Source organism: Melopsittacus undulatus, chromosome 6 (genome assembly GCF_012275295.1).
Source record: "Melopsittacus undulatus isolate bMelUnd1 chromosome 6, bMelUnd1.mat.Z, whole genome shotgun sequence".
Classification (NCBI taxonomy): Eukaryota; Metazoa; Chordata; class Aves; order Psittaciformes; family Psittaculidae; genus Melopsittacus; species Melopsittacus undulatus.
The window spans coordinates 58,845,278-58,870,479 of record NC_047532.1 but is presented as its reverse complement, the minus strand read 5'-3'; the positions used below and the strand labels follow the sequence as shown (position 1 = coordinate 58,870,479).

The 25,202-nt window shown below is 49.4% G+C and overlaps 1 protein-coding gene and 1 long non-coding RNA gene across 4 annotated transcripts in view; both read right to left on the bottom strand.

Annotated features, from left to right (window-relative positions):
* The window catches only part of RYK (receptor like tyrosine kinase), a 51,184-nt gene extending 46,066 nt beyond the window's left edge, over positions 1-5,118 (bottom strand). For both annotated transcript variants that reach the window (XM_031043698.2, XM_005143082.3), the window contains exon 1: positions 4,727-5,118. In XM_031043698.2, the coding sequence (XP_030899558.2) occupies positions 4,727-5,024 (298 nt within the window). In that variant the 5' untranslated portion in view covers positions 5,025-5,118. The remainder of the gene's footprint in view (positions 1-4,726) is intronic.
* Positions 5,119-7,586: 2,468 nt separating this feature from the next.
* On the bottom strand, positions 7,587-23,479 carry LOC115945494 (uncharacterized). 2 transcript variants are annotated; one of them, XR_004079821.2, is made up of 3 exons: positions 23,366-23,479; positions 21,919-21,991; positions 7,587-9,767 (listed from the first exon to the last, which is right to left on the bottom strand). It is a non-coding gene; the product is annotated as an uncharacterized lncRNA (long non-coding RNA). The 2 variants fall into 2 exon arrangements; XR_004079820.2 differs by having other exon boundaries at positions 7,587-9,690.
* Positions 23,480-25,202: the final 1,723 nt, after the last annotated feature.

Sequence of the window (25,202 nt, the reverse complement as noted above, 5' to 3'; positions counted from 1 at the left end):
TCTTCTCAGTGGTACTCACTGACAGGACCAGAAGCAATGGGCACAAACTGAAACACAGGAGAGTCTGTCTGAACATCAGGAAAAACTCAGACTGTGAGGATGACCAAGCACTGACACAGGCTGCCCACAGAGGTGGGTAGTGAAGTCTCCATCCCTGGAGATGTTCAAAAAGCTTATGGACACAGTGCTGGACAAGCAGCCCTAGGTGTCCCTGCCTGAGCACTGAGCTGGACCGGATGAGCTCCAGAGGTCCCTGCCAACCTCAACTACTCTGTCAGTCAGCAGTGCAGTTTGAAACACAAACAACCACCTTCTGCTATAATAGATTCTCATTAACTTTGCATCTTTCAACCAGATAATTCATTTTAGTAAGCTGCACACTGGCTTCAATGAAATTCTAGAACACACAAGGAAGTCACATAAGTGTTAGATTAATTTAACCCTCTAATTAAGCAAGTGCAAATATAAAACCAACAGAAGAAGGCATTCAGTATGATTACTCAGAAGAAACTAGGCCAAAAATTACTAAGTTTGCAAACTCAAAGCAAACAGTGTAGGACCTCTGGACTTCACAATTCTCCTGCAACTCTAATTTAGGCCCACTCTCCCCAACAATGTATTCTGACAGCCCTCAGTTACATGATAACATACTGGTTTTTCCGTGGGACTAAAGTTTCATTCAGTGTTCAGGCTAGACCTGTCTCTAAAAAGAACTGGAGCCGTGTGCTGAGGAGGGCTATTCACGAGACCAATTCCACAATTGAAAGGTATGTGGTCTACCAAAAGCCCCCAAAATCTGCAAGAACGAAAAGGACTGTCCTCACTGCTTAAGCATCTCATTGCTGCTGTGAACCATGAGGTACCATCTCATGAATGCTGCAAAAGAACTGCCTGCAATGCAAGAAAAATGGTTTCAGCCAAGTTTTCACAGGCAGCTACTGATTCTGGTCCTTGTACTCGGAGGGTATAACACAAGGTCTCCTGCAAAGGCTGAGCTGCAGAACTGCCAGGAACTCAAAGCTGAAGGTCTAAGAGATAGACTATGAATGCATTAAGCACTAAATAATGTTATGTACTTTAAACAGGTCAGATCAAATCCTTAATTATTAAAGCTACCTACCTAGTATTAATGGATATTTTTTACCTTATTCTCCAAACGTCAGTTCATGACCTGCAAAGCAGGGATATATGTGCCTTTATATCACAGGATCCTGTGAAAGGCACATCAATTGAGCATTTCAATAGTAAGCAAACATCACATTCAGATTTCACAAGATAATCTGAATGAAAGTCACTAAATCAAGTACAGACCTTCTACTGAGCAACTCATTACTAGTTTCAAACCAACTGCCCTGTGTATTTAGCATCACAGCGGAAGAAGTAATCCAATCAAGTGGTGTTACCATGCCTATACAGTTAGATACTCCATAAAACTAATACTACTTTTGTTAGGTTTATGCATGAGCCCAAGAAAGATTCTCCATGTGAAACATATCCAAAAAGCTGCAGCTCACAGTGCCAAGAGAGTTCACAGAGACCCCTAAAAAGGGCTGTGGTGCTCTGGATGTCTCTTGCCAGCAAGCAGCACCCTTCCTCGTCCCTGACTCTCCATCACCCCTTACCTCGACGCTGCTCTCACACACCTCTAGCCCCCACTGCCATAAACTAAAGTCGTCTCAACCAAGTCTTCTTTACTAGCTCCTCTTCGTACCTTTATCCCATCTATTGCTGAATCCTGGCTGGTGCAAGTTGAATCTGACACATTCAAACATGCGAAAACCACAGTTTCTTTTTTTTTTTTTCCACCCAAAGGCTTATAGTGTGGATGGCTGCAAATGTTTTTCACGGGAACGGGAAGAGATATTTCTGACGGAGACACCATCTGCCTGCCATATAGCAAGTCCTGCTTTCATACCATGGGAACTCTGCAGCTTTTCAAAATAAAAATCAGTCTCACACAAGACAAGCCAGTTTTCTCTAGTTTTCTTCTCTGTGAAGTTCTGAAGATTTCAAAACAATTCCTCCTACGGCAGACACATGATCAGACTCACATAGCCTAAAGGTGGAAATCTGGCACAGCATGCATGAAAGTAGCGGGCAGTTTGTACTATAAATCATAGTATTTGTCCTGTCTCCATACCACAGAAAGAACAGCACCCACAAATAATCTTATGCAAGTGAATATTTCATTTACAAGAGCCACAACCTAATTAAAACCATAGACCATGGTTCCATAAGACACCAAACTCTGGTTTTGAGGAGAAAAGCATGGCAATGCTCCACTGAGCTGGTTCAGCCTCACTGGTGGTAAGATCATGCATGGGTATGGCCCCACAGACTTTACACCAGACCTTGCAGATGTTCCAGCTTTGCATGGAGGATGTACTGTATCACGCTCTGTGGCTGATTCAAAAGACACACAGTTGTGTGCTTATATTTGTTCCAAATCAGATTTGTGATCTAAAGATCACAGATGATAATAAGTGTGAAAACACACCACAAGCTGTAGTATCTCCACAGAACATTTGGGGTTATGAGCAATTCAGAAAGCCTTTAGAATTTTCTGCTCAATCACAGCAAGCCAGTAGCAAAGACAGAGTTTGTTTAGAAACAAAAGGTGATGAAACTAGATTCTCGGCTTGTATTAGCATCTTCCCTGAAGTTCACTTCACAAGCAACATCATTTTCTTATGAGCTATGAAGGACTGTTCTAACATCCACTAAACCACGGCTTTTCTCAAAGTTACAGAAGCTGCAACACCTCCCTGCTCTTTGAAAGTTCATGTTCACCCATATGAGCACTCAAACCATAAACTTGATTGTATGTAAACACAATTCACATGCTACAAAAATGAATGTTCTGAAATAGCTTGGCTTGTTTTCAGAAGTGCAAAAAACTGGAACAAACCTGTCCATCCTTTTAGACCTCCTTCTGCCACAGGAATGCATAGTCACCACAAATTTGATTGCCCATGCTTCTAGACACCTCAAACCTCACCCTACCTACAACAGCTAGCAGGTGCAAAGGATACCCCTAAAATTAAATCTGCTCGTGCCAACAACACAAGGCAGATCCTGATAGTTTACACTGCAACCGATTTCTAGCAATCTGAATCCCACTAACTGAAAAAAGTGACAGTTTATCTCCTCATTAGACTTCGGTTTACCAAAGCCTTTGGGTTGCAGAAGCAAAACAGATCATTACATGTCAGTTTCTTGATTTGATTGATATAAATCAGCTACAGACAGCTTGAGTAATAAGTGGTTTTGAACTCATCAGCAATAGACACCTGTAAGGGAGCTTTTGGGATGCAATTTAACTTAAAAAATAGTAACAGCAGTTTTTCCCTCCCCAGTTGCTACTTAAAGGTGAATACTTGTGCTAGTTGTCCATGGAAGCCTGGGCAAATCCAGCTAATAAGAGTTCTGGCACTAGACTCGGGGGAGCTCAAACCTCACCACTGAGTATTTCCAAGATTAACTACTTGTTTAGAAACTCAGCTAAACAGCAATCCTGACATTTTTATCCTCTATCTGCAACAGAGCATCTGGCAGCAAGCACATGCGATGTAAAAATGATAGCAACAGAAAGCTAATCACCAGAGCAAGCCATAAGGGAAAAATATTTACACTGTTATGCAGTCCCTGGGTCCCCTGACTTCAGTCAGCTCCATGCTTAGAGAGCTCAGATTAACCGACCATAGTTTTATTTTGTCCATTTTATGAAAATAAATTCTTCCACTGCTCCTTTTTCAGCTTACAGATATAGGACACTTGCTGAAACACAAGTCACTAGGGATACCAACGTATTTGTTTTGAGATCCCAGCCACCAACTCTAAACAAGAGCTTAAGCAAGCCAAAGCCTACAGAAAACAAATCTTTGTTTAAATCAGAGACTCTCCAAGCACAAAACTACTGCAAAAGCCCTCCGCAGCAGGCCAGATGGAGGACTTCATGAACTGTCTCCAAGTACTCGCACAGCAATTGTCAGCCTGCCTAGAAATTAAGATTCCTTTCACACACGCACAATTATTGCCAGGTCTCCTCTCTGCCCTCTGAATGTCACTTGCCTCACTAATTAAATCACAGGCCTGAACTCACCTCCTCTTCCAGGGCTTACCGTACTCTCAGGGGGCACCAGGCCCAGTCCCCTGAACCCCAGGAACCCCTCACCATTAGGGTAAAGCCCAGTACTCTTTTCTTCCTCCAGCCACACAGACACGAGGCAGCAGAGAGACCCTGTCCTCGAGTTCCTCAGATCGCTCTATTCTCCCCTTAGCCCCTGCTACCACAGTCCTATAGAAGAACACACGAATACCCAGTCACCTAACCCCACCTCAGTCTCATCACCCTCCCATCCTCTCCTGAGACCCAGCTCCTTCGTCCCTACTCTCAGCCCTCCTCCATACTCCCCTGCATCCCCAGACCTGCCGCACTCACAGCAGTGCCGCAGTGCCCATCGCTTCCTGGACCCTCACAGCTCAGTCCGCTGCTCCCGCTGACTCCCGCCATCCCCACCCCAGACAGACCCCCCCCCCCCCACTTCCTGAACCCCCAAACTGCCAATCCAAACCCAGAAAAACCCCCTCATTCGCCCCCTTTAGACCGCCCATACCCCCAACAGCATCTCAGCCACACAGACACCGCTCCCCCAGCCCCACAGGCCCACGTCTGCCTCCAGTCCGCCTCTCCGGCGGGCCCGGCTCGGCCCTGGCCCGCACTCACCGATCAGCCGGCGCACCTCTTCCTCGCTCAGGTAGAGGCTGAGGCTGGGCCCAGGGCCGGCAGGGGGCCAGTCCGGGGGCCCTGCGGTGTGCGGGCCAGAGCTGGGGCCGGCCTGGCCCTCGGTGCCGGCGGGCAGGAGCAGCAGCAGTGGCAGAAGGCGGAGGAGATGGCGGCGCGGGCCCCGCACCCGGCACCACGACGGCCACGGCAGCCGCCGCCGCCCCGCGCCCTCCTCCCCCGGCGCCGAAAGGGGCCGAGCTCGTAGCCACCGCTCCGGCTCACGGCCTCCCGACACCATGGCTCCGCGGAGCAGGCCGGCAGGGCCGGGGGGTGTGAGGCAGGGAGGGACCCCCCCGGCCCGGCCCGCCCCGCCGAACCCCCTCACACGCCGCCGCGGCCACCGCTCGCCGCCCCGCCCCTCATGGCTGCGCGCGACCGACGCCGCCGAGCGCCGCTCCAGCGCACGCGCCACACGCCCCGCCCCGCGCACGCGCGGACCCGCGGACGCGCCCCTCTGTCCCTCTCGGCGTGCCTCTCCATCGCCCCTCACCGCCGTTTGCGTCACATCGGGATAAGGAGAGCGGATTCCTGATCCTGCCTCTCGTAGGGTGATGGGGAGGAACAGCGAGGCCCTGCCTGGCCCCTGCCTCCTGCCGCTGCTCCACGGTTTTAATGCGTGTAGTCCTGGGGGGTCCCTGTGCACGTCCTAAGGGAAGGCAGGAAGGGGGTGACCTCACCGCCGCCCTCTGCTGTCATCTCCTCCGTCCCGCACCGTTCCAATTCCACGGTCTGTCCTGGTCACCTGCGGCAGCCTGTCGTAGAGTTACAGAGAGTTTGGTTTGGAAGGGACCTTCAAAGGTCGTCTGGTCCAACACCCTACAATGAGCATGGACATCTTCTACTAGATCAGGTTGCCCAGAATCACATCCAGCCTAACTTTAAATCACAGCGCCATAGAATGGCTTAGGTTGGAAGGAACCTTAAAAGATCGCCTATTCAAGTCCCACTGCCACAGGCAGGGACACCTTCCACTAGATCAGGTTGCTCCAAGCCTCATCCAATCTGGCCTTGAACACTGCCAGGGAAGCAGCATTCACAGCTCTCTGGGCAGCCTGTGCCAGAGCCTCATCAGGATTATTCCAGTGTCTCCAGGGATGTGCATCCACCACCTCTCTGGGCAACCTGTGCCAGTATTTTATCACCCTCACATCCAGCCTGAATCTCCCCTCTTTTAGTTTAAAAAATCCAGTGTGTGTGGGCTCTTGCACTTGGCAAAAACACTCAAGAAAAGATAACCTGAGTAACTGACACTGCTCAGAATGTTACCCAACTAGAAATACTTCTAGAATACCAGCATTTTGGTTTAAGACTATTTCCTTTTCTGGTAATTTTTTAAAACCTTCACGTACTGGTGTAATATTTAATGTGTTAATCTGCTCTCTTATCTTGCGTTTAACACTCCTTTCAGAGCTAAGAAATAGCAGCAACATTTCATTTCACTATAACAAAGGGGGGCTTTGATCTTGAAAGGATGCTTATTTCAGTCCCAGCCAAGCCACTGCTGCCTATAATGATCCTGAAGTAAAATCTAAACTGTAAACACATCTGCTGTTTTGTTATAGTATGAAATGCCAGCAGCAGTGCTGCATGACAGCTGATGTACTTTGAAAGAATGCAGTAAGTCAAATGACAAAAACAATGCTAAATTCCCGTATGAGACTTTGAGTCTCCTATACAAACATTCCCGACCTCTTCCCAAAATCCTCTTCTGCACAGAATTTCAAAAGTAAGTATTTCTGTTGCAGTTTTGGCACAAAACTCCATTTCAATGTGTCCACTTTTCCCCTAAAATGCAAAATCTCTTGTCACCACTGGCTCTGCAAGTGGATCTATTTTTTGGGAACTGTCAGACCTAAATTCGCTTGTTCCCTCCTCCCCTCCAGGCTGATGATGGAAGAGCCATCTCCATCATCACCTTCCTACCTGCTTTCAGACCTGGCTGCTTTCCAGCTCCTCTGGACTCCCCAAAGAACAGTAACAGCCTTAGGAAATTCATCACTGGTAGCTGCCTGCTTGATTGAGATTTTCAGCAGATGTGTCACAATATTCTTTTATGACCATTAAATCAATTAATAGCTTTGAATTCTACGCGCCCTTCTGGCCTGCCAGGAGAAATTTCATACCTACATGGGACACCGTGACAGGAGAATAATGCAGGCTAATTGGCCAAGGAGGGGTTTTAATCAGCGGGTCTTTCATAACCATGAGAGTGGAAAGGATATAGTAAGTTTTGCTCTTGTAATCACTGTGGTGAAAGGGAAATCACTCACACAACTTCCCACAGCAAACACCACTTACTTAGCAGCTCGAGGCATAAAAACATAAAATGGCAAACTGAAAATGGGGTTGCAAATTTCATACAGGTCTTTAGCTGAGTGGATGTGGACCAGCCCAAACAGCACTCGCTGCTGGGAGAGAGCCCTCCATACTACAGGTTCTCCACAGACCATTTGTCAGCCTCTAAAACCCTGGGCATGTGTGTTTATTTGCTATTCAGACGTACTCTAAATTTCAGACTCTGGGTATTTTCCAGCGCATCTCAATTAGGGATTCATGGACAGACAGGCAACTTGAGATGTCTGACATGACCAAAACCAAAACTGAGGCTCATCTTTGGCTTAGGAATCCTGAACTGCCTGATAAAAATCATCTCAAAAGCATTTGCAAAACTGATGTGCTAAATGAGCATGAATTCGCACCAAGCTCTGCTTGAGAAACGTAGAGGATCAGGATGTAAAAAAATCAGCTTGTTTCAGCAACTGTTTTAGCCTGTTTATTCTCTTAAACTAAAGCCTGATTATGGTAGCAATAACAAGCCATGCTTCAAGTTGTGAGATAATAAGGTTGTTAACTTCCTAATAGTGTACCACTCAAAGATAACTGGTGCAGTGTTACCTCTGGCACTTAGGGTATTTCCTCAGGCTGAGCCACTCTGGTAATGTGCTTCCTGAAAGGCTTGCCTAGAGATCAAGCAAACTTTTGTCAGGCTTCTCTGGTGAAGTTAGCAGACAGCTTACATGCTGAGATGCTGCCAAAGCCACCTGAGCATAAGCAAGGATTTATCACTTTGAGAGATCACTGCTTCACTCACAGTCTTTTATAGTGCAAAGAGGTAACAGCAAGGCATTGGTGCTGCTCTCTGGAGGTAGGATGAGCACAGCAAGGCTGAAGAATGTGGTGTAGGCACCAGGCAGGAGACAAACAGCTCTTTTATTTTATTTCCATGGGCTTGTCAAAGACTTGGCAGGACAGACAGGAAAATGCAGGCACTCCTCTGCTATAAAACAGCCTGTAATGGAGACAGGACCCATAGGAAGCCCCAGAAGGTCACTGTGCCCCAGTTTCCTTGCAATCCATTTCTGGCCTGCCATTTTCAATAGAATCAAGGAGGGGAATATCTGTACAGTCATCCTGTCCACTGATAACATTACTTTAACGTTAAGCTCAGTTATCTCTGCCTTGGACACAGGGATATGATATTCAGCAGAAATGTAACATTCATCAGAAGGACCCATGCTAGGGTTATTGGACTGTGTTTCTTTTCAGTGAGTGTGTAACTTGCCTCCTGGAAGTCACTGGCTGATTTTAACAAAAGGTCACCAAAACCACATAAACCAAATGCAAACAAACACATTCTTAGGCTGCATCTGCCAGCCTGCACACAGACACTTTTAGGGCGAAAGTCACTGCTGGTGTGTCTGTTCTGTTATGCCTGTGAAGCTGATTGCTTGCTGAGCCCTGAAGTTATAATTAAAATGCAGTCTGCTACGCTAAGAATAATCAGGAGTATTAGAAGTCAAATGAGGGTTTCATGGATGTCACGAAACATATCCTTTGGAAAAGGTGAAAAACGCAACTCAGAGGCCAGCTCAAATGCTAAAGATCTTCTGTTGATTTTTTTTGGCTGCACAGACTATTTTTGGCAGGATTGAGTTCACAGTCTTTCAAAACCATTCTGGGTAAGATTATGTTACAAAGTCTCTCCATGGAAAACTGCTAGCAATAGCTGTGAATTCACAGCACTCGTATGGAAAAGTTTTGCTTGGCTAGGCAGTGGGATGCATCATTACTTGTGCTCTGAGCATGATTGTATCAGCACTTACCACTGCTGTGTCCTGAGGGGCATGGAAATGCTGGTATTAATTTCTGGATGTAAAACAAATCTGGAAGCGCAAATAGCTGACAGTTCACGGCACTGACAAGAATTTGAAATATTAGGAGCTCATGGAAGACATACAATATAGGGATATTCACTTGTGTGCTGGAAGATGGGAGAAAGGATTTTGGTTATGACTGCTTCATGTCCAGACTTGCTTCCACACGCTGCTGCTGCTGCTGTGATAAAGGATGGCTTTTCCCACCTCCTCTTTACGACTGTGACTGTGTAACATGCCCTGTAGAACTGGCCCCTTCACGTAGACGCAGGAATGAAGTCCTTCTGACTCTTTTATTTCATTTCAGTCTTCCAACATTTTTGCTTTCCAAGTTTCTTTATGAGTACCAGGTGACTTCAGCACTTGGATGGGTTCCAGCAAAGCTGCACATTGGCTTTGTGGCCAAGGAGCCTTCATCTCATTGCTTGCACAAAGACCTCTGCCAGGTAGGATTCTCCACAGAAATGCTGTGGAGCAGATTTAGGAAACCTAGGAGAAGATGTCACAGCTAGGGCTGCGTAAGCACTGGGCTTCCTAAGCTGTTCAGTATTTATCTTCTCAGGCAACTTCTAAAGGGCTCTGTCATGGTAGAAAGAACACTCTTCCATGGGCAAGGGTGTATGTGTACATTTCTGAGTAGCAATAAGACCCATTCATTTGCTCTGCTTCACCCGCTGACGTTTGTTGAGGGGTGTCCCACTTTCTGTCTTTCATAGAGCAAAGTGTCCCAGGGTTTCCAGTTCTCCTCTCCTATTTTGTCGAACAGATTGGAGACTTACTGATTTTGTTCTCCCACATTTCCAAATTTGCCATCCCTTTTCCCACAGCTGAAGGACAACCAAGAATGAGGGAATGGACTACATATTGAATTGTATAAACAGATGCATATTATACATACATAAATTATACATATTTATTATAGATACATAAATAGTCTATATAGACACAGACAGACCCATGAAGTCTTCCAGAGTAGGAAAGAGCTGAAATTTCAAAGTTGAAAACATACAGACACACACACACCCCTCCAAACTGTTTTTATCCCATCAAATCAACCATAAACATGAGGCACTAGCTGGGAAGCCTTTTGTCCCCTGTTTCTGGAATAGCAGAGACACAACAGAGGCAAAGATAAAAAGCCTCAGACTTCCAGGCTGCTTCCCTTTCCAAAACACTTGTACTTTTTCTTATATCAATTTCAAACTGTCCATATTATGGACACAAAAATGTTATGGACATAGGTCCATAAAGCCACCCTTGAGAAGGAAGGGCTGGCTGATCCATCACTGCAAGAGTTGGACTGCTTGGGCTGGAATATCTGAAGAGAGGAAAAGCTGCTCAGAGCACAGAGGGAAATGCTGCATGCAAGTTCCTGGAAATGTAACATTTAATGGAAAAAACATCCTGGGAATATTAAGCTAACTGAGACCTATATGGCATTAGGCAAGCAGAGGCTTGGAAGAAAGCAGTGCATTGGAATACAATTTCAGCATGTGGTTGCTAAGGCACATGCCATTCCTTTGTTTGCCTTATAAGGGGAGTGTTGGATGCCATGATATTGCTAAATATGAAATAAATAGCTTGTGTTTGGGGGCTGGCCGTCTCACCTCTTTCCTTCCCAGGACACCCATGGGATGCTGGCTGGGGTGTGTGTCATCTGGAGTGTTTTCCTTGCCAATAGATGCCAGGATCTGGGACTGTTTTAAGGCATAGATTGCCATTACAAGGCTTGTAATGCTGTTACATTTTGTTTTGCACTCAGACGATCAGAGTTTAATGCTCAGGTGAGAGAGCTGGTGTCAGGATAGGACAGAAAATCACAAATAAAACCATTTTGATGAGAAAATTAGGAGGATGTCTGCTGGAGGAGCAGAAGAGGCAAGCAGGCCCTGGGGATCCATCCAGACCTTGCAGCACATGAATCCAAACGAAGCACCCATTCTCTGAGAGCTCAGTCCTCTCCGTGACTTTCCCTTTTGGGAAGCCAACTAAACAGCGGTTATAAACTAGTGTGGACATGTTTCACAGATCGCTTAATGTAAGTTTTCCCTGTGCTCTGAAAGTTTGGGTTGTTTTATGGTTTAACGAGGTCTTTCGAAGCCCACACACAGTGTAGGAATGGAGATCATTACTTGTAGGAGTCATTGTACCCTGTCCTTCATTCACAAAAGTACAACTGGAGCATTTGCCCAGGAAGTGGAAAATTTTTGTGTGACTTTCTTTCTGGGCAAGTATTAAAATCTCCATTTTCACTGGGATAATAGTTACCACACACGAGAGCCAGAAAGCAGGAATCACGGGCTCACCCAGTTCACTGAATCCCACTCCCTCTACAGAAGAGGTTGCGGAACCCCTGGATCCATCACAGCAGGAAGCAAGAGGGAGCATGATTCTTGCACTCCTCTCAGGGTTTAGATGGTTCTGGGGAGCAGCAAGCCTGAATTTCTTTAGGCTGCAGAGATCTAACTCATCTCTCACTCTCTGCAATTCATGCAATGTCACCAGCAAAGCATCTGAGAAAAAGCAAACCCTACTCACTCCTTGCATGCAGGGGATGAACAAGCATTTTGATCTCTGGATCCTACGTGGATGAAACCTCTTGCTTGTGATCCCAATTCAGATGCCCACACTCTCCTGCATGCTCCAAATAAGCAATTCCTGCATGACTGCTACTCAGCAGGAGGGATACCTGGGGAGATTTTTGCCTCTGCACACACACCAGAGAGACACCAGGGCTCCATTCCAAACCTCAGGCTGAGCACCTATGGTTAGATCTTGCACATGTGGCAGTGGTTAAGTTATTGGTGTAACCAAATATACTAGACTATGGTGGATGCTAGGTGATACTAATGAACTCACTGTGGGCAACAGGAATCTCCCTATGGCTTGTGGTGGCCTTTAGAGCAAAGCAGATAGTGATCAAACCCACCAGAACCTGCCCATAGGGAGGAAGAATTGTGCTGGTATTGATTTCCTCAGCCACACATGCAATCTGAGTCATTATTGTGGCCAAACGGAGGTACCTGCTTCTCTTCCCAACACTGGGCAATATTGTTACACCCTAAAATCAAGCAGACACCTTTTACTGAAAACAAGTATATTCTACTTCTGAAAAGTAGATTCCCATAGCTGATATAATCTCATATAGATAAAAATAGATCAAGTTTGATCATGCTTACATTGCAGAGCCCACATACCAACTACTTCAATAGACTCTTTCTGAATCCTAGTCTTTGGGCTTGGAACATAGTACCAGTAAGCCAAGAGACTTAGCAGGATGCTTTGCCTCATTAAAACATGTTGTACTTCTGACTGCATTCTGTTCTCTTAGGGCTGCTGTGTTTCCATAAAACCTCATCTTGAAAGTGAGATGAGGGTCAGGAAAAAGGCTGTGGAAAGACAGCCTGACCCTCTCCTATCCAGCTGTTCCTGGGTGTTTCTAATAGTCCCTGCTAGACCATTTGTTCTCCAGCAGCTCATGCCAGTATTCCCACATAGATTTCAGTGCTGCAAAACCCTTTAAAGCCCCAGTGTCAGTGAGGTGTGATCCTGTAAGCAGATATTTGCTTGGCCCAGGTCTCGCCCCATCATGGATGACACATTTTCACCAGCTGGTTCCTCTGCTCATTTCTCACTGTTGTGACAAAACCCCAAGCCAGGCATTTTCTACACAAGGCGCTTCTGTCCTAATGGAAGCAGAAATGGGGAGAGTTTCTCTGCTGGATGCCTCCATTCTCCCCACAGGCTGGATTTTATTCTGGCTGTGAGTTGTCCCCAGCTGAATGGCTCAGAGGTTATTTCCACTCCTGGTCCAGCACCTACCCTTGATAGCTGGGCAGAGATTTACAGAGAAAGGGAGAAGGACCAGGGCCCTAAAGGGGCTGTGTCCCATAGGGAACAGGGATGGGCAGCTGAGGGCTCTCTCAAGCCCAGACAGAGCAGAGCAGCCCATCACCCTGGTGCATTTTGTGTCAGTTTCCCCTGGCACCAGGTTTCATTGCCTTTAAAAGTCATCGGCTACTGGGAGCTTTCTTGCTTTATGATCACCATGATAGCCATTTCTCTTGCATAAGCAAAATAAGCTGCATTTCCTTGGTCTTTCACTGTAAAGTGCAAGCCTGACCTTGGACAGATTCCACAGGTCTTATTTCAGCATATTCTTTTTTGTCCAGTTTCTGTCAGGACAGGACACAGCATCAAGTGATGGATCACAGGAATTGATTCTATCTCCCATTTCCTACTGAAGGCATCTCTGCATGGGTCAGGGTGAGGGTTAGGTCAGGTGGAAATGAGCTTTCCAGCACTGTTCATCATCTTTGTCAGTGACATGGACAGTGGGTTTGAGTGCACTCTCAGCAAGTTTGCTGATGACACCAAGCTGTGTGGTGTGGTCAACATGCTGGAGGGAAAGGATGCCATCCAGAGGGACCTGGGCAGGCTGGTTAAAGTTCAACAAGGCCAAATGTAAGGTCCTGCACCTTGGTCAGGGCAATCCCAAGCACAAACACAGTCTGGACAGAGGCTGGATTGATTGAAGCCCTGAGGAGAAGAACTTGGAGGTGTTCATTGACAAGAACCTCCCCATGACCCAGCAGTGTGTGCTTGCAGCCCAGAAACCAACCGTGTCCTGTGCTGCATCCCCAGAGCATGAGCAGCAGGTGGAGGGAGGGGATTCTCTCCCTTTATTGACTCTGGTGAGACATCCCCCTGCTTCCAGCAATGGGGCTTTTTCAGCCTGGAGAATAGAAGGCTCAGAGGATACCTTAGAGCAGCTCCAGTGCCCAAAGGGGCTACAAGAAACCTGGAGAGGGGCTTTTGACAAGAGCTTGTAGGGACAGGACAAGGGGAATGGCTTTAACCTGACAGAGGATGAGACTGAGATGAGATCTTAGGCACAAATTCTTACCTGTGAGGGTGCTGAGGTGCTGGCACAGGTGCCCAGAGAAGCTGTGGCTGCCCCATCCCTGGCTGACCATGAGCTTTAGGCTGCCTTCAACCCAAACCATTCCATCACCTGTAAAGTCACCGGAACGGGCCCGCTGCCGCTCGCGGTGCTGTGTACGGAGCGGACGGTGGGTGTCGCTGCCCGCCCGGTCTGACCATGCCTCCGCCCGTGCGGACCCGAGGCAGTGCTGATCCGCCAGCGCAGTGCGCAGGACCCCCCCCGAGCTTTGGCAGCGCCTCTTGCAACCACGCGGCTCAGTGTTCGGGGGCCTTACTCAGCGATTCGCCCCTCAGCCTGGCAAAGCTCTCCTTTCTCTGGCTTCATTCCTGGGGAAAGCACTCCTGCGGGCACATGGCCCCAGGGAGGCTGTAGCATGCAGTCAGACAGCCCTACTGCTCCTGGCAGAGATCTGTGGCATCCCATTCCATGTCTTGCGATTAACACCAAGGATGGGGAACCCCACAGTAGAACCATAGAATCCCAGACTGGTTTGAGTTGGAGGGGACCTTAAAGTTCCTTAAAGTTCCCCAGTTCCAACCCCTTGACATCAGGCAGGGACACCTTCCACTAGACCAGGTTTCTCCAAGCCCCTGTGTCCAACCCAACCTTGAACACTGCCAGGGATGGGGCAGCCAGGCAACCTGTGCCAGCGCCTCAGCACCCTCACAGGGAAGAGCTTCTTCCTAATTTCTGATCTCAGTCTCTCCTCTGTCAGTTTAAAGCCATTTCCCCTTGTCCTGTCCCTACAGGCCCTTGTCCAGAGCCCCTCTCCAGGTTTCTTGTAGCCCCTTTAGGCACTGAAAACTGCTCTAAGGTCTCCCTGGAGCTTTCTCTTCTCCAGGCTGAACCAGTCCAGCTCTTAGCCTGTCTCATAGCAGAGGTGAAGAACTGCAGAGGTGAAAAATAAACATTGCTGCAGATCCAGATTCCTCCCATGAGATATGAGAGCCAAGGATGCCGTAATATTCCAGGGTTTTAAAAGCAGCTGGGTTTTGGCATGCCTGTCACTCCCATGAAAACCCAAATTGGTACCACAGGGGCAGATGAGCCAGACTTGCATCATCCTGGCCAGAGTGGGAACTCCAGGCTCCTGATGCCCTGTATTGCCTCTGCACAAGGAAGGGATGCTTTGCTGAAGCGTCATAGACACAAAGCACATGCTGAAACCTGCTCATAAAAAAACTGCCCATGGAGTGGTTTTAAAGACCCGGTGTACTAACATAAACTATTTCCTTCAGGATCAGGGAACTAGGGATACCTGCCTGACTTCCCTTGATCAGTGATGGAAAAGGTGTATAAGCAAGTCCTGCCCTGGCTCAGCTCATTCTCACGCTGGAGCCAGCCACTGGCCGGTTCTTGCTTAGCCTTTCCAAGGATTTTATCTTACTCATAGCTTATATCCCACGCTACTCTGCTTGCCAGCTCTGCTCCAGGTCCTGCTTGCTAGATACACCCCACAGCCATCCTGCCAGCAGCTCCTCTGGATTGGACTGCCTGCTGCAGCCAACATGGATGGGTTTCTTCCAGCACCTCTTAAGCAGTCCTGAAGCCCAGGACTTGCTTTTAATGATGTTCCTGAGCAGCACACAGTGCTATTGAGCCCCAGCTGGTGCCAGGTTTAAACAACACATGATAAATACTAGAAGAGCCCGAGCTATGGAGAACTCCTCAGACACCAGTTTCTAAGGATGATCTAATACATTTCTTGGACGCTCCGGTCCTCCTCATTACTCTGCTGCATTTTTTCCCCTTGCTATTTTTCTTCCCTCCCAATAAAATGTTTTGGTTTTCTTCTTTCTTTCTTTTTTTTTTCTTTTCCCCCTGCTTGAGTCTCTGAAATGCGCAGCCATGGCAACAGGCTGGAGGAGCGAATTCCATGGATCCGCCGGGTGTCCTTGGGGTCTGGCGGGGAACGAGGGGGGTGAATTCCATCCATTCCCTCTCGCCTGGAGCGGTGTTTAGTAAACACACTCTGAGCACACACATGCTAACCCCTGCCCTGCTCTGCCACACACCCACCGGCACGGGAAAGGCTTTCCCATGGGTTTAGCACGTCTCCTTCTGTCCCCCTGGACCAAATGGCACCCCTCTCCCCGACACCCTTCTGGGATGGCATTTTTTTGGGAGCAGTGTCGAGGAGGAATGCAAGCCCCTGGCGTCAGGACAGGAGCTGACATTCCCAGCCCGGGGCTGAAGAATGTGGACATAGTGTCCGCTCCAAACTCCAGCGCTAGAGTTCATTCACCCTGCACCCCAGGCGAGGGGGGTACTAGCATCCAAGCAATGCTTCTGTGACCTGGGGGCCGATGCACTCCCCCATCACCTACAGGCACTCCAAGGATGTCCCTATGCAGGATATGTTATGCTGGGCCATCTGGGGAATCACTTGTCCTTGTTTTGGTGGCTCCACGGCCTCTGTCCCTCAATCTGCAGATACAACAGCCTTTTCTTGGAAAAGCTGGGAGAGCAGGAGGTGCACTGTATGCTGCAGGGTGAGCTGGTTTCAATGCAGCAGGCAGCTCTAAACTTGGAGAAGACAAACCTGTCCGCAGTGGGACAGCAGCAGCAAAGTGGAGACCACCTTTAGGAACTGAACACCCTGGCTCAATGTGTCTTACTTAAAGACCCCAAAGAGGCAGTGCAGGCTGAAGGTCTCGTGAGGTTTTTAAGCAAAGCCAACCTGCTTTAGTGTCTGTATTGTGGCAGAAACCAGAATTGAATGTAGATTCAAGCCCTAAACCCATTGCTAACTTTCAGCTCATCTTTCCAAGGCTAACATGGGTGTTCTAATTCCCCCTGCCCCTCCGACACACCCAGGCAAAGGACGACGAGGGCTATTTCTACACTTCATCATGTTACACACCGCTTGGATTACCGCATGGCATCCAGTTTGTTTGGAGCAGGGTCTCAGGAACCAGAATAGTTTTGCATTAATACAGTTCTCAATAGTTCATAGGTTTGAAACTGGATATGATAGAGCTACTTGCCATTTACTTAGACTGGATTGTATGGGGCTTTATGGCTTAAAATAGGGAAGCTTCAGCAATAACAATGATACGATGTGGTTCAGGCAGAAAGACCCACACTGATTCACCACCCTGTTATGCCAGCATTACGACACCAGGGAAATGCTGCTCATTCCACTGGTTTTCAAGGGCAGTGAAGCCCCAAGATTTCAGGGAAGCTGAGAAATTTGGGGAGTTTTGAAAGGATTTGCAGAATTCTCATAATTTAAGAGCAGCAGAACATGATAGGAGGGATCTCTGCAGCCAATAGGAAACTGTGGTTTGACAAGAGGGTGAAATAAAGCAAGATAACTAAATCTGGCTTTGTCCTGCTCCTTGGGAGCAGGTGAGTGCCGGGATGGAGCCGTGCTGGGGACGGAGCTCAGCAGCAAACACCCAATGTGGGCCCGCAGACTGACCTGGCAGCATTCCAGGGAGGTTCAGCGACACAGGTTCCCATCCCTCCCCTACCTGCCCCAGCTTCTGGAAGGCCTCCAGGTGTTGCACAAAAGCAAAGCACCGGTGGTTTGTTGCAGAACCTGAAGGAAGAGGCAGCACTTGCCTCAGCACGTTGGAGCCAGCCAACACTTTCTAGTCATGCTCTTAAAGCAAAGCTCAGGGAGCATCCAGGGTTACCCGGCACATTCTTGTCTGATGAAGGGAAAACTGTTCCTGAGCCCTTAACGTGTTCACCGGTGTCTTTTGGCTGTCAGACCCTGCTGTTGAAACACAGAAGAAGCTGACCCATGTCCTTGGCTGGGGACAAGAGGAGAGCAGGGCTGAGCTGCAGAGACCCATTGTCTCAAAATGACATCTTCAAGGGAAAGAAAAGCCCTGAAAGCAGATGCAGCACAAAGGCATCTGCTCCATTCTTCCAGCAAAAAAAAGGACTGAGGTTGCTTTGGACCAACGAGGGGAACATTCCATCCCAAACGGTGATGCCTGGGAATGCTCTGCCCACACTGGCTCTCAAGGGTTAAGCCTCATATTTGTTTTATGGTGATAGAGCTCACCCTGTCATGCTGCTGCTTTGTCATCCCAAGGCTTTGTTCCCTGGCCCATGAGTGAGATTTGACAGTCAGGGAGATGCATAGCTGTGCTCTGGTTGTGCAATGCAAGGCTGCATGGGGAGGCAGCAAGAAGGATCCACAACTCCATATTCATGATTCCGTTCTTAAGTATTTGTGCTATGGTCATGTCAAGGGTCCCTACTTCTAGCTCCAAGGATCCCCAGCACTGGAGCCAGGAGTGGGTGTGGAGCTGGAGATGCTCCAGATTCAGACCAGTTTTCAGCACTCATCCTGCCAGGGCACCAGCCTCCAAAGAGCAGTAGGAATGGAGGTGGACCATGGAATGGAGATGGTGTTTGGACCATCTCCATGGGAGTAGAGATGGTATTTGGTAGAGCATGAAAAGCATGGAAGTGTTGGGGTTAGTTGTGCCTTGAAGCAAGCAGAAGCCAAGGGGTATGATGGTGCTGTCTTACTTGCTTTGCCACAGTGATGCTTTCTGCAACCTCAGCCCCCCCCGAGCAAGCCCTCCTGCTGCCCATGGTGCAGCAATCCCCAGGGCAATCTTCAATCTCCCCACTCCTGTTCTGCAGCAGAAGTGCCCGCAAAGCCACCAGCTGAGCCCAGCTGCATCCATGGCACACTTGTCCCTCTCTTGCATGGGTTGTCTTCTCTCTTATAGTCTCATTGAACCTTGCAAAGCCAAACTGGGCTCTCCTGTGTTCGCTGCCCAGCTTCCCTTGCACCCTCCTGGCTGCAGCTCTGTGGCAGGGTGAGGACTCACTGCCAGCTTGGAGCTCACTCAGCAGTGCTGCCAGCAAATGCCTGGCATAGAAGAGGAGGACAGCGGGGAATACGCCCTAGAAGCAGCAGTAAACAAGAAAGCAGAGCACAGAAAATGAAGAAATGTCTGGGATTTGGAATCTGCAATTCCCAACCTGCCGGTGAGCCCTGTGTGAGGAAGCTGGATGCTGGGCAGAGCTGCGGCTTCCCCTCTGGTGAGACCCCCCTGCGGTCTGCATCTAGGTCTGGGGCAACAACACAAGAGGGACCTGGAGCTGTTGGGGAGAGTCCAGAGGAAGCCACAGAGATGCTGTGAGGCCTGGAGCAGCTGTGCTCTCGAGAAGAGAAGGCTCCATGGAGACCTTAAAGCAGCTTCCAATGCCTAAAAGATGAGCTTTAAGGTCCCTTGCAACCCAAACCAGCCTGTAATTCCATTAATATAGGGGCTTTGGGGCAGAAGCAAGATGCATTTGGGCCCCAAGGTGCTGGAGACACACATTCAGCTCTGCAGGAGCACAACCCAAAATAGTGGCCATAGAGCAATGTCTCCACGGTGGCTCTATCCAGGATGGAGCCACATCAGGTGGCACCAGCTTAGGAATAGCCACAACTGGCAAGGGCAGCCCTGATGTGCTTCCATGTGGAGACAACTTTGCCTGCACCACAAGCACCTTTTCCCTGCCTGTGTCCAGTGCAGTTCATCAGGGAGGGCGAGGGAGAGGGACCCATTTGCCAGTTTTTGGTCTGATTTCATCAGAATTTCCTCCATGGGTTCTGCTTCTTATGTTTTTTTTCTTTAATTCCACTTTTTAATTTGGGCAGGGGGAGGAGACAACTGGAAAAACCCCATGTGTTTTGGTTGCCCTGGAAACATGTTCCTAAACTTTTGGTGGATCCAAGACATGCCAGGAGTTCCAGGACAGCCACTCATGGTTGCGGAGTCTTGCCCTTGCTTCCCAAAAGGGGCAGAGCACTGCTGTCTGTTGGGTCTGGGCACATCTGGCCCTGACCTACTGTCTGGACCGACCCCTGTTTACTCCTCAAATACGGCGCTGCTTACAAATTGCTGGGGAATGCCATGGGATCGCTTTGCTGGCGTAGTGTTACTTCATGCTGGACCCTATGCAAGAGGAAAAGGGAAAAAACCAGCCCAGGATTGTGCTTTAAGGCTGTAAAAATGCGGGTGGGAATATTTTCCAGTCTGTGTCATGCTCCATCGAGGCCAAAATTCACATTCTGCCTCTCACTGTTTGTGTTTTTCTCCCTGAAACTCTGAAGGGAAGTGATTCTTCCAAACACCCCCCTCCTCCTTTTCCCCCAGTGGAGAACTTCAGGGAAACCTTGAACATGTAAGATTCCAAGCACTGGGAATTAAAACTTTCCCTTGGCCTGAAGCTAACGGTTTCCCTCGACTTTAAGTATTTCAGTGATTTTCCTAAGCAAGAGAACAGTGAGGAACAGGCACCTTCTCCTCTGTTAACACAAGTTCATGCTTGGTGTTTTAGAAGAGTTTTAGCTGTGGAAAGGGAAGCAAAATTCCTATGAAGCATTTGCCCCTCAGCATGCAGGAAGGCCAAAAGTACAAGCTTTTTCCTGGAAGAAGTTAAGGGGGTTAATATTTAGAGAAGGGGGGGATAAAAACCCAACCCCAAGCTACTTCTATATGGGAAGATGTTTCACTTGAAATTTCCTGAGCAGCATTACTGAGCAGGGACTCAGGGCTGCTTTAAGACCTGGGAAATGCCTATAAGAAAGATGGGAGAGACATTTTAGCAGGGCCTGTTGTGATAGGATGAGGGGTGATGGTTTCAAACCAAAAGAGGGACATTCAGGCTGGATGTGAAGAAAAAGTTCTTTACAATGAGGGTGGTAAAACACTGGCACAGGTTGCCCAGAGAGGTGGTGGATGCACATCCCTGACAGTGTTCAAGGCCAGGCTGGACGTGGTTCTGGGCAACCTGATCTAGTTGAAGATGTCCCTGCTTATTGTAGGGGGTTGGAAGTGGATGAGCTTTGAAGATCCCTTCCAACCCAAACCGTTCTATGATTCTATGATTCTATTCTATGAATGAAGCTCTGTGTTTCTAAAGGCAATAGCTCCAACCTTCTCCATCCCCTGTGGCTGGGCATCCTTTGACCATCCTGCTGGGGAAGTGCTGTGAACCTAACCGTGAGCCTTTTTGCTTCTAAATGAGCTTCTAATGACCACGATTTTCCTCCATTCCAGCTAATTAATCCTTGACTCCCTTTGTATATCTGGGCTAAGCACTCTGCAGCACCCTGTGGTGGGACTTGGCACTTCAGCCCTGAGAACTGAAGTCTATTCTGTGTCAATCCAGCCCTGTGTGCTGATGCTGGTCCCACAGGGATGGTGTGCCAGGACCTGTCACAAACCTCTAACACTTCCCTGCTGCAGCAAAAACCAAACAACCAACTCCACATCAGTCCCTGCAGGATGCTGACTTCCTTTTCTTTCCTGTTTCTGCTTGAATATTTTCAGTAGCATATTTGAAAGTGAAAAGCTTTGGAAAAAAGCCGCTGCCCAGTAGGAATTCCCAAATGGAATGATACACTTAGAGTTGGGTTTTTTAGTAAAAAATAAAAAGAAAGGAAGAAATAAAAAGGCACCTTGGGCCATGGACAGCTCAAACACCAGCAGGGCTGGCGTGATTAATGGCCAGCATCCTGCGAGCCCTTTGTGTGTTCCTGCTCTGATGGGGTCTGTCCGGATGCTGGGGGACCCCCATCACTGCGGGCAGTGGGAGCTCCACTTGAGCAGGTCCTGAGCCTCCTGCTATGACTTTGCTCCAGGTGGGGAGGTGATCTGGGGTCTCTGCCAACCTCGGTGATGCACTGACCTCCTCTACCTCTCCCTACTGCAGGCATCCATTGAGGCTCCCCATTGCTCCTTGTCTGCTGGAGCATCTGAAGCATCCCAGAAGTCTCACTGGAGGAGCTGGTGGGGACACAGGAGCCCTGACCCATTCCATGACTGTTGTCCTTGCTCTGACCTCCTGGAGAGATGCAGATAACTGAACCCTGGGCTGGAAAGGGTCTGCTGCAGCCATGCCCCTACCTGCCACGTGCTGACCCAAAGTCCCCAGTACTGGGTCTAGGGAAGGTTTTTGGGGATCATACCTAAAGCAAAGGCCTATGCTGCAGGATGAGGAGGAAGGAAAGAGGAGGAAGGAGCCATATCCTTGTCAAGGGACCTGTGGAGAGAACTGCGGAATACCTGCTGCCTGCAGGGGCTGGATGGTCAGGCTGCTCTCATGCTCCCTTCATCTCCCACACACGTCTTCCAGTGCCTGGAACACATAGAAAATAGCACAGGCAGCATCTTGTGGCCTTGCCCCAGCTGCCTGCAGGAGCTGCACCCCCCAGAGCATCCCAATCCTCCTTGAGCATCCCCATCCTCTTCAAGTACCCCCCGCTGGCTCTGCCAGGGAAGGTGATAGGAAAGGTGCCAAGCTGCTCTGCCACCAGGCCTAACCCCAAATTCACCTGCTGCTGGCTGTGGGGCACAGCTGGAGCAGCCAGGGAATGGGTGCAAACAGAGAGGGCCAGCAAGCTCATCTGCCTGAGTTTTCAAGGTCACAGAGGTGGTGGGAAGGAAAGAAAAGAGACCAAGGAAAAAAAAGTTGACTCAGAAACCGCAGGGAATTTTTTGCCTTTTTAGAATACTGGGAAGAGAAAAAATAGCCACAGATATTCAAAGCATCTGGGATAATAACAGCCTGTTTACTGTTTGCATGCAAAGATGGCAGGCAGGCAGCACAGCGCAGGGAAGAGGAATGAGGAATTCACCATGCTCGCACCACGGCCCAACCACTTCTGCTTATCCCAGCAAAGCGCCAGGTGGCATTCCAGGTTGCCTGCACAAGCAGGACCTGGGTGTCCCTGCCACGATGCCAGCTGTGGGCCCCGGTGGAAGGGCTTTGGGAGGCATTTGGGGCTGGAGAGGACAGAGGAGCTCCTGGTGCTGGAGGATGCTCCATGGCTGGGGGGATGGAGCATCCCAGAGGGAGACCCAGCCACCATCGGGCCATGCACCTCCCCTAAATAACGACATGCACCACGCGGGTCCTGTCTCTGTTCCAGCACTACACTGATGCTCTGCATGGAGGGGGCATCTCAGGAGTATCCTTCTAAATGCAACGGGTGCAAAGTCCAGCTTGGGGGGGGAGCATTGGTCCCTCAGCAGAATAAAGCCAGGGGGGAGCCCCCATCAAGGCCTCGGCACAGAGAAGACTTGGGGACCCCCAGAGAAGGTGGTGGGACGAGAAGGGGAGGCAGGGAATGAGGGAGGGATGGGGAAGATGAGGGTTCAGCAGGCCCGGCGGGGAGAGCTTCATTCCTGCCGGCCTGATGAGCAAGCCAGGACTTGAGGCAAGAGAAAGCACCACAGTTTGCCCAACTGGTTTGCTGGGAAGCCAGCTGCAGGGCTTGCCCGCAGCGCTGCTGAGCTGCCCCCGCAGCAACTGGTGTTAATTGGAAGAGAAATTCCCTTTCTCCTGAATTCTGGCAGGGGATTTTTGGTTTTCCAAAGAGCCATTTTCCATCATAAGGATGTCATGTCGAGCTTGTCTTTCACCATCCAACTCCAGCATTTGGCAAGTGGAAAAGGAGAGGAGGTGCATGATGAGGGGGTGAGGAGGGATCAGGGCCAACAGAAGACCTACCAAGGATGTTCCAAGGACCAAGCTTCAACCTCCAGGCTCCAAGGAGAAATGAGGAAAAGCAGGAACCAAAGCTGCAGAGATGCTGCTGTGATGTGGCACTGGGCCACTGAGGTGCTCCAGGCTGAGAACAGGACTTGGTGTATGGCCAAGGGGCCCCAACAAGTTCCTCAGCCTTGTGACCACAGGAGGGACCGTACCTCCCCAAATAGCCCCTGGGCCAGACAAGTGTCTGCCTTTCACCTGAGAGAGAGCTGCTGCCCCAGGACAGGGCGTCTCACCAAAGCACCAGGGTGACAGTCCTGCTGGCCCCTTTCCATCTCTGCAGGGCTGTGGAAGTGCAACCCACACAAGGTGTTGCATCCAGGCACCAGCCCAGACAGCAGCTTGGCAGACATCTCCAGCCATCCCTTTTTAGGGACACAGGGATGCAAGGCCTGAAGACATGGGAATGCAGGGATATGGGGATCATAGGAATCACAGACTGGTTTGGGATGAAGGGACCTTAAAGCTCATCCAGTTCCAACCCCTGCCACGGGCAGAGACACCTTCCACTAGAGCAGGGTGCCCCAAGCCCCATCCAACCTGGCCTTGAACACTGCCAGGGATGGGGCAGCCACAGCTTCTCTGGGCACCCTGTGCCAGCGCCTCAGCACCCTCACAGGGAAGAACTTCTGCCTAATGTCTAACCTAAATCTCCCCTCTCTCAGATTAAAGCCATTCCCCCTTGTCCTGTCACAGCATTCCTTTGTAAAAAGCCCCTCTCCAGGTTTCTTGCAGCCCCTTTATGCACTGGCAGCTGCTCTAAGGTCTCCCCTTAAGGAGCTTTCTCATCTCCAGGCTGAACCAGCCCAGCTCTCTCAGCCTGTCTCCAGGGCAGAGCTACTCCAGCCCTCACAGCATCTCTGTGGCCTCCTCTGGACTCCCTGGGTGCAGAGGCAAGGACACAGGGGTGCTGGGACACAAGTATCAAGGACACAGCGATCACAAAAGTAGGAATGGGAGCAGGAACAGGAACAGGAGGTTTGGCTCCCATAAGGTATTTCAGCTGTGCTGTGGTGACAAGGACATGTCTTGGCTTCAGCAGGAGCCACGTGGGACAAAGCAATGCTGATGGTGAAACCCAGTGAGATGGTGTGGAAAGGGTGGAGGGAAATGCCTGTGATGACAGAGCGATAAAGCAGGTGATAACATATGCCACACCAGCCTTTCTTGCACCAAGGTGCGGAGCTCCATCAGACTGTTGCTCTGGCTGAAAAGCAACCCTACCGAAACTGCTGCTGTATCCATAGGGGCATAGCAGGAGATCAGACATCCTCCCCCCACGGTCCTATTATCATATTCACAGATAGGATTTTCCTTCACCTTCCCATATTCTTGTTATGCTTCTCTGATGCTTTGCTTGTACAGTGCTGTGCTCCCTCATCTTTTGGCTCCTGGGGACTGTGAAAGCCTTGGAAATAGGGGTCCATAGGGTGATGTGCAGGATGGAGGATGGCGGAATGGTGGGGAAAACCCTTAAGAGGAGCCTGTTCCCCTGATCCCTGGACATGGAAAACTTCCTGCAAACAGCCATAGCTGCTGCAAGGCTTGCTCGGCATCCGGATTCGGGTAAATAGTGTGGGGCGTGAGAGCTGTGGTATGCCAGGAATGCTGCAAGTCTTCCTGGGCGGCTGCCTGCAGCTCCAGGGCAGCAGGAGCTGGGGGAGGCAGGGCAGGTATTATCCCTGGATGGGGGCCACCAGGACCCCTTCTCAACACATTCCCAAGGAGCAGCAGCTCCCTGTGAGCTTCCCACATTGTCTCCTCCATCACTGGGAGTGCAGAAGGATCCCCTTCA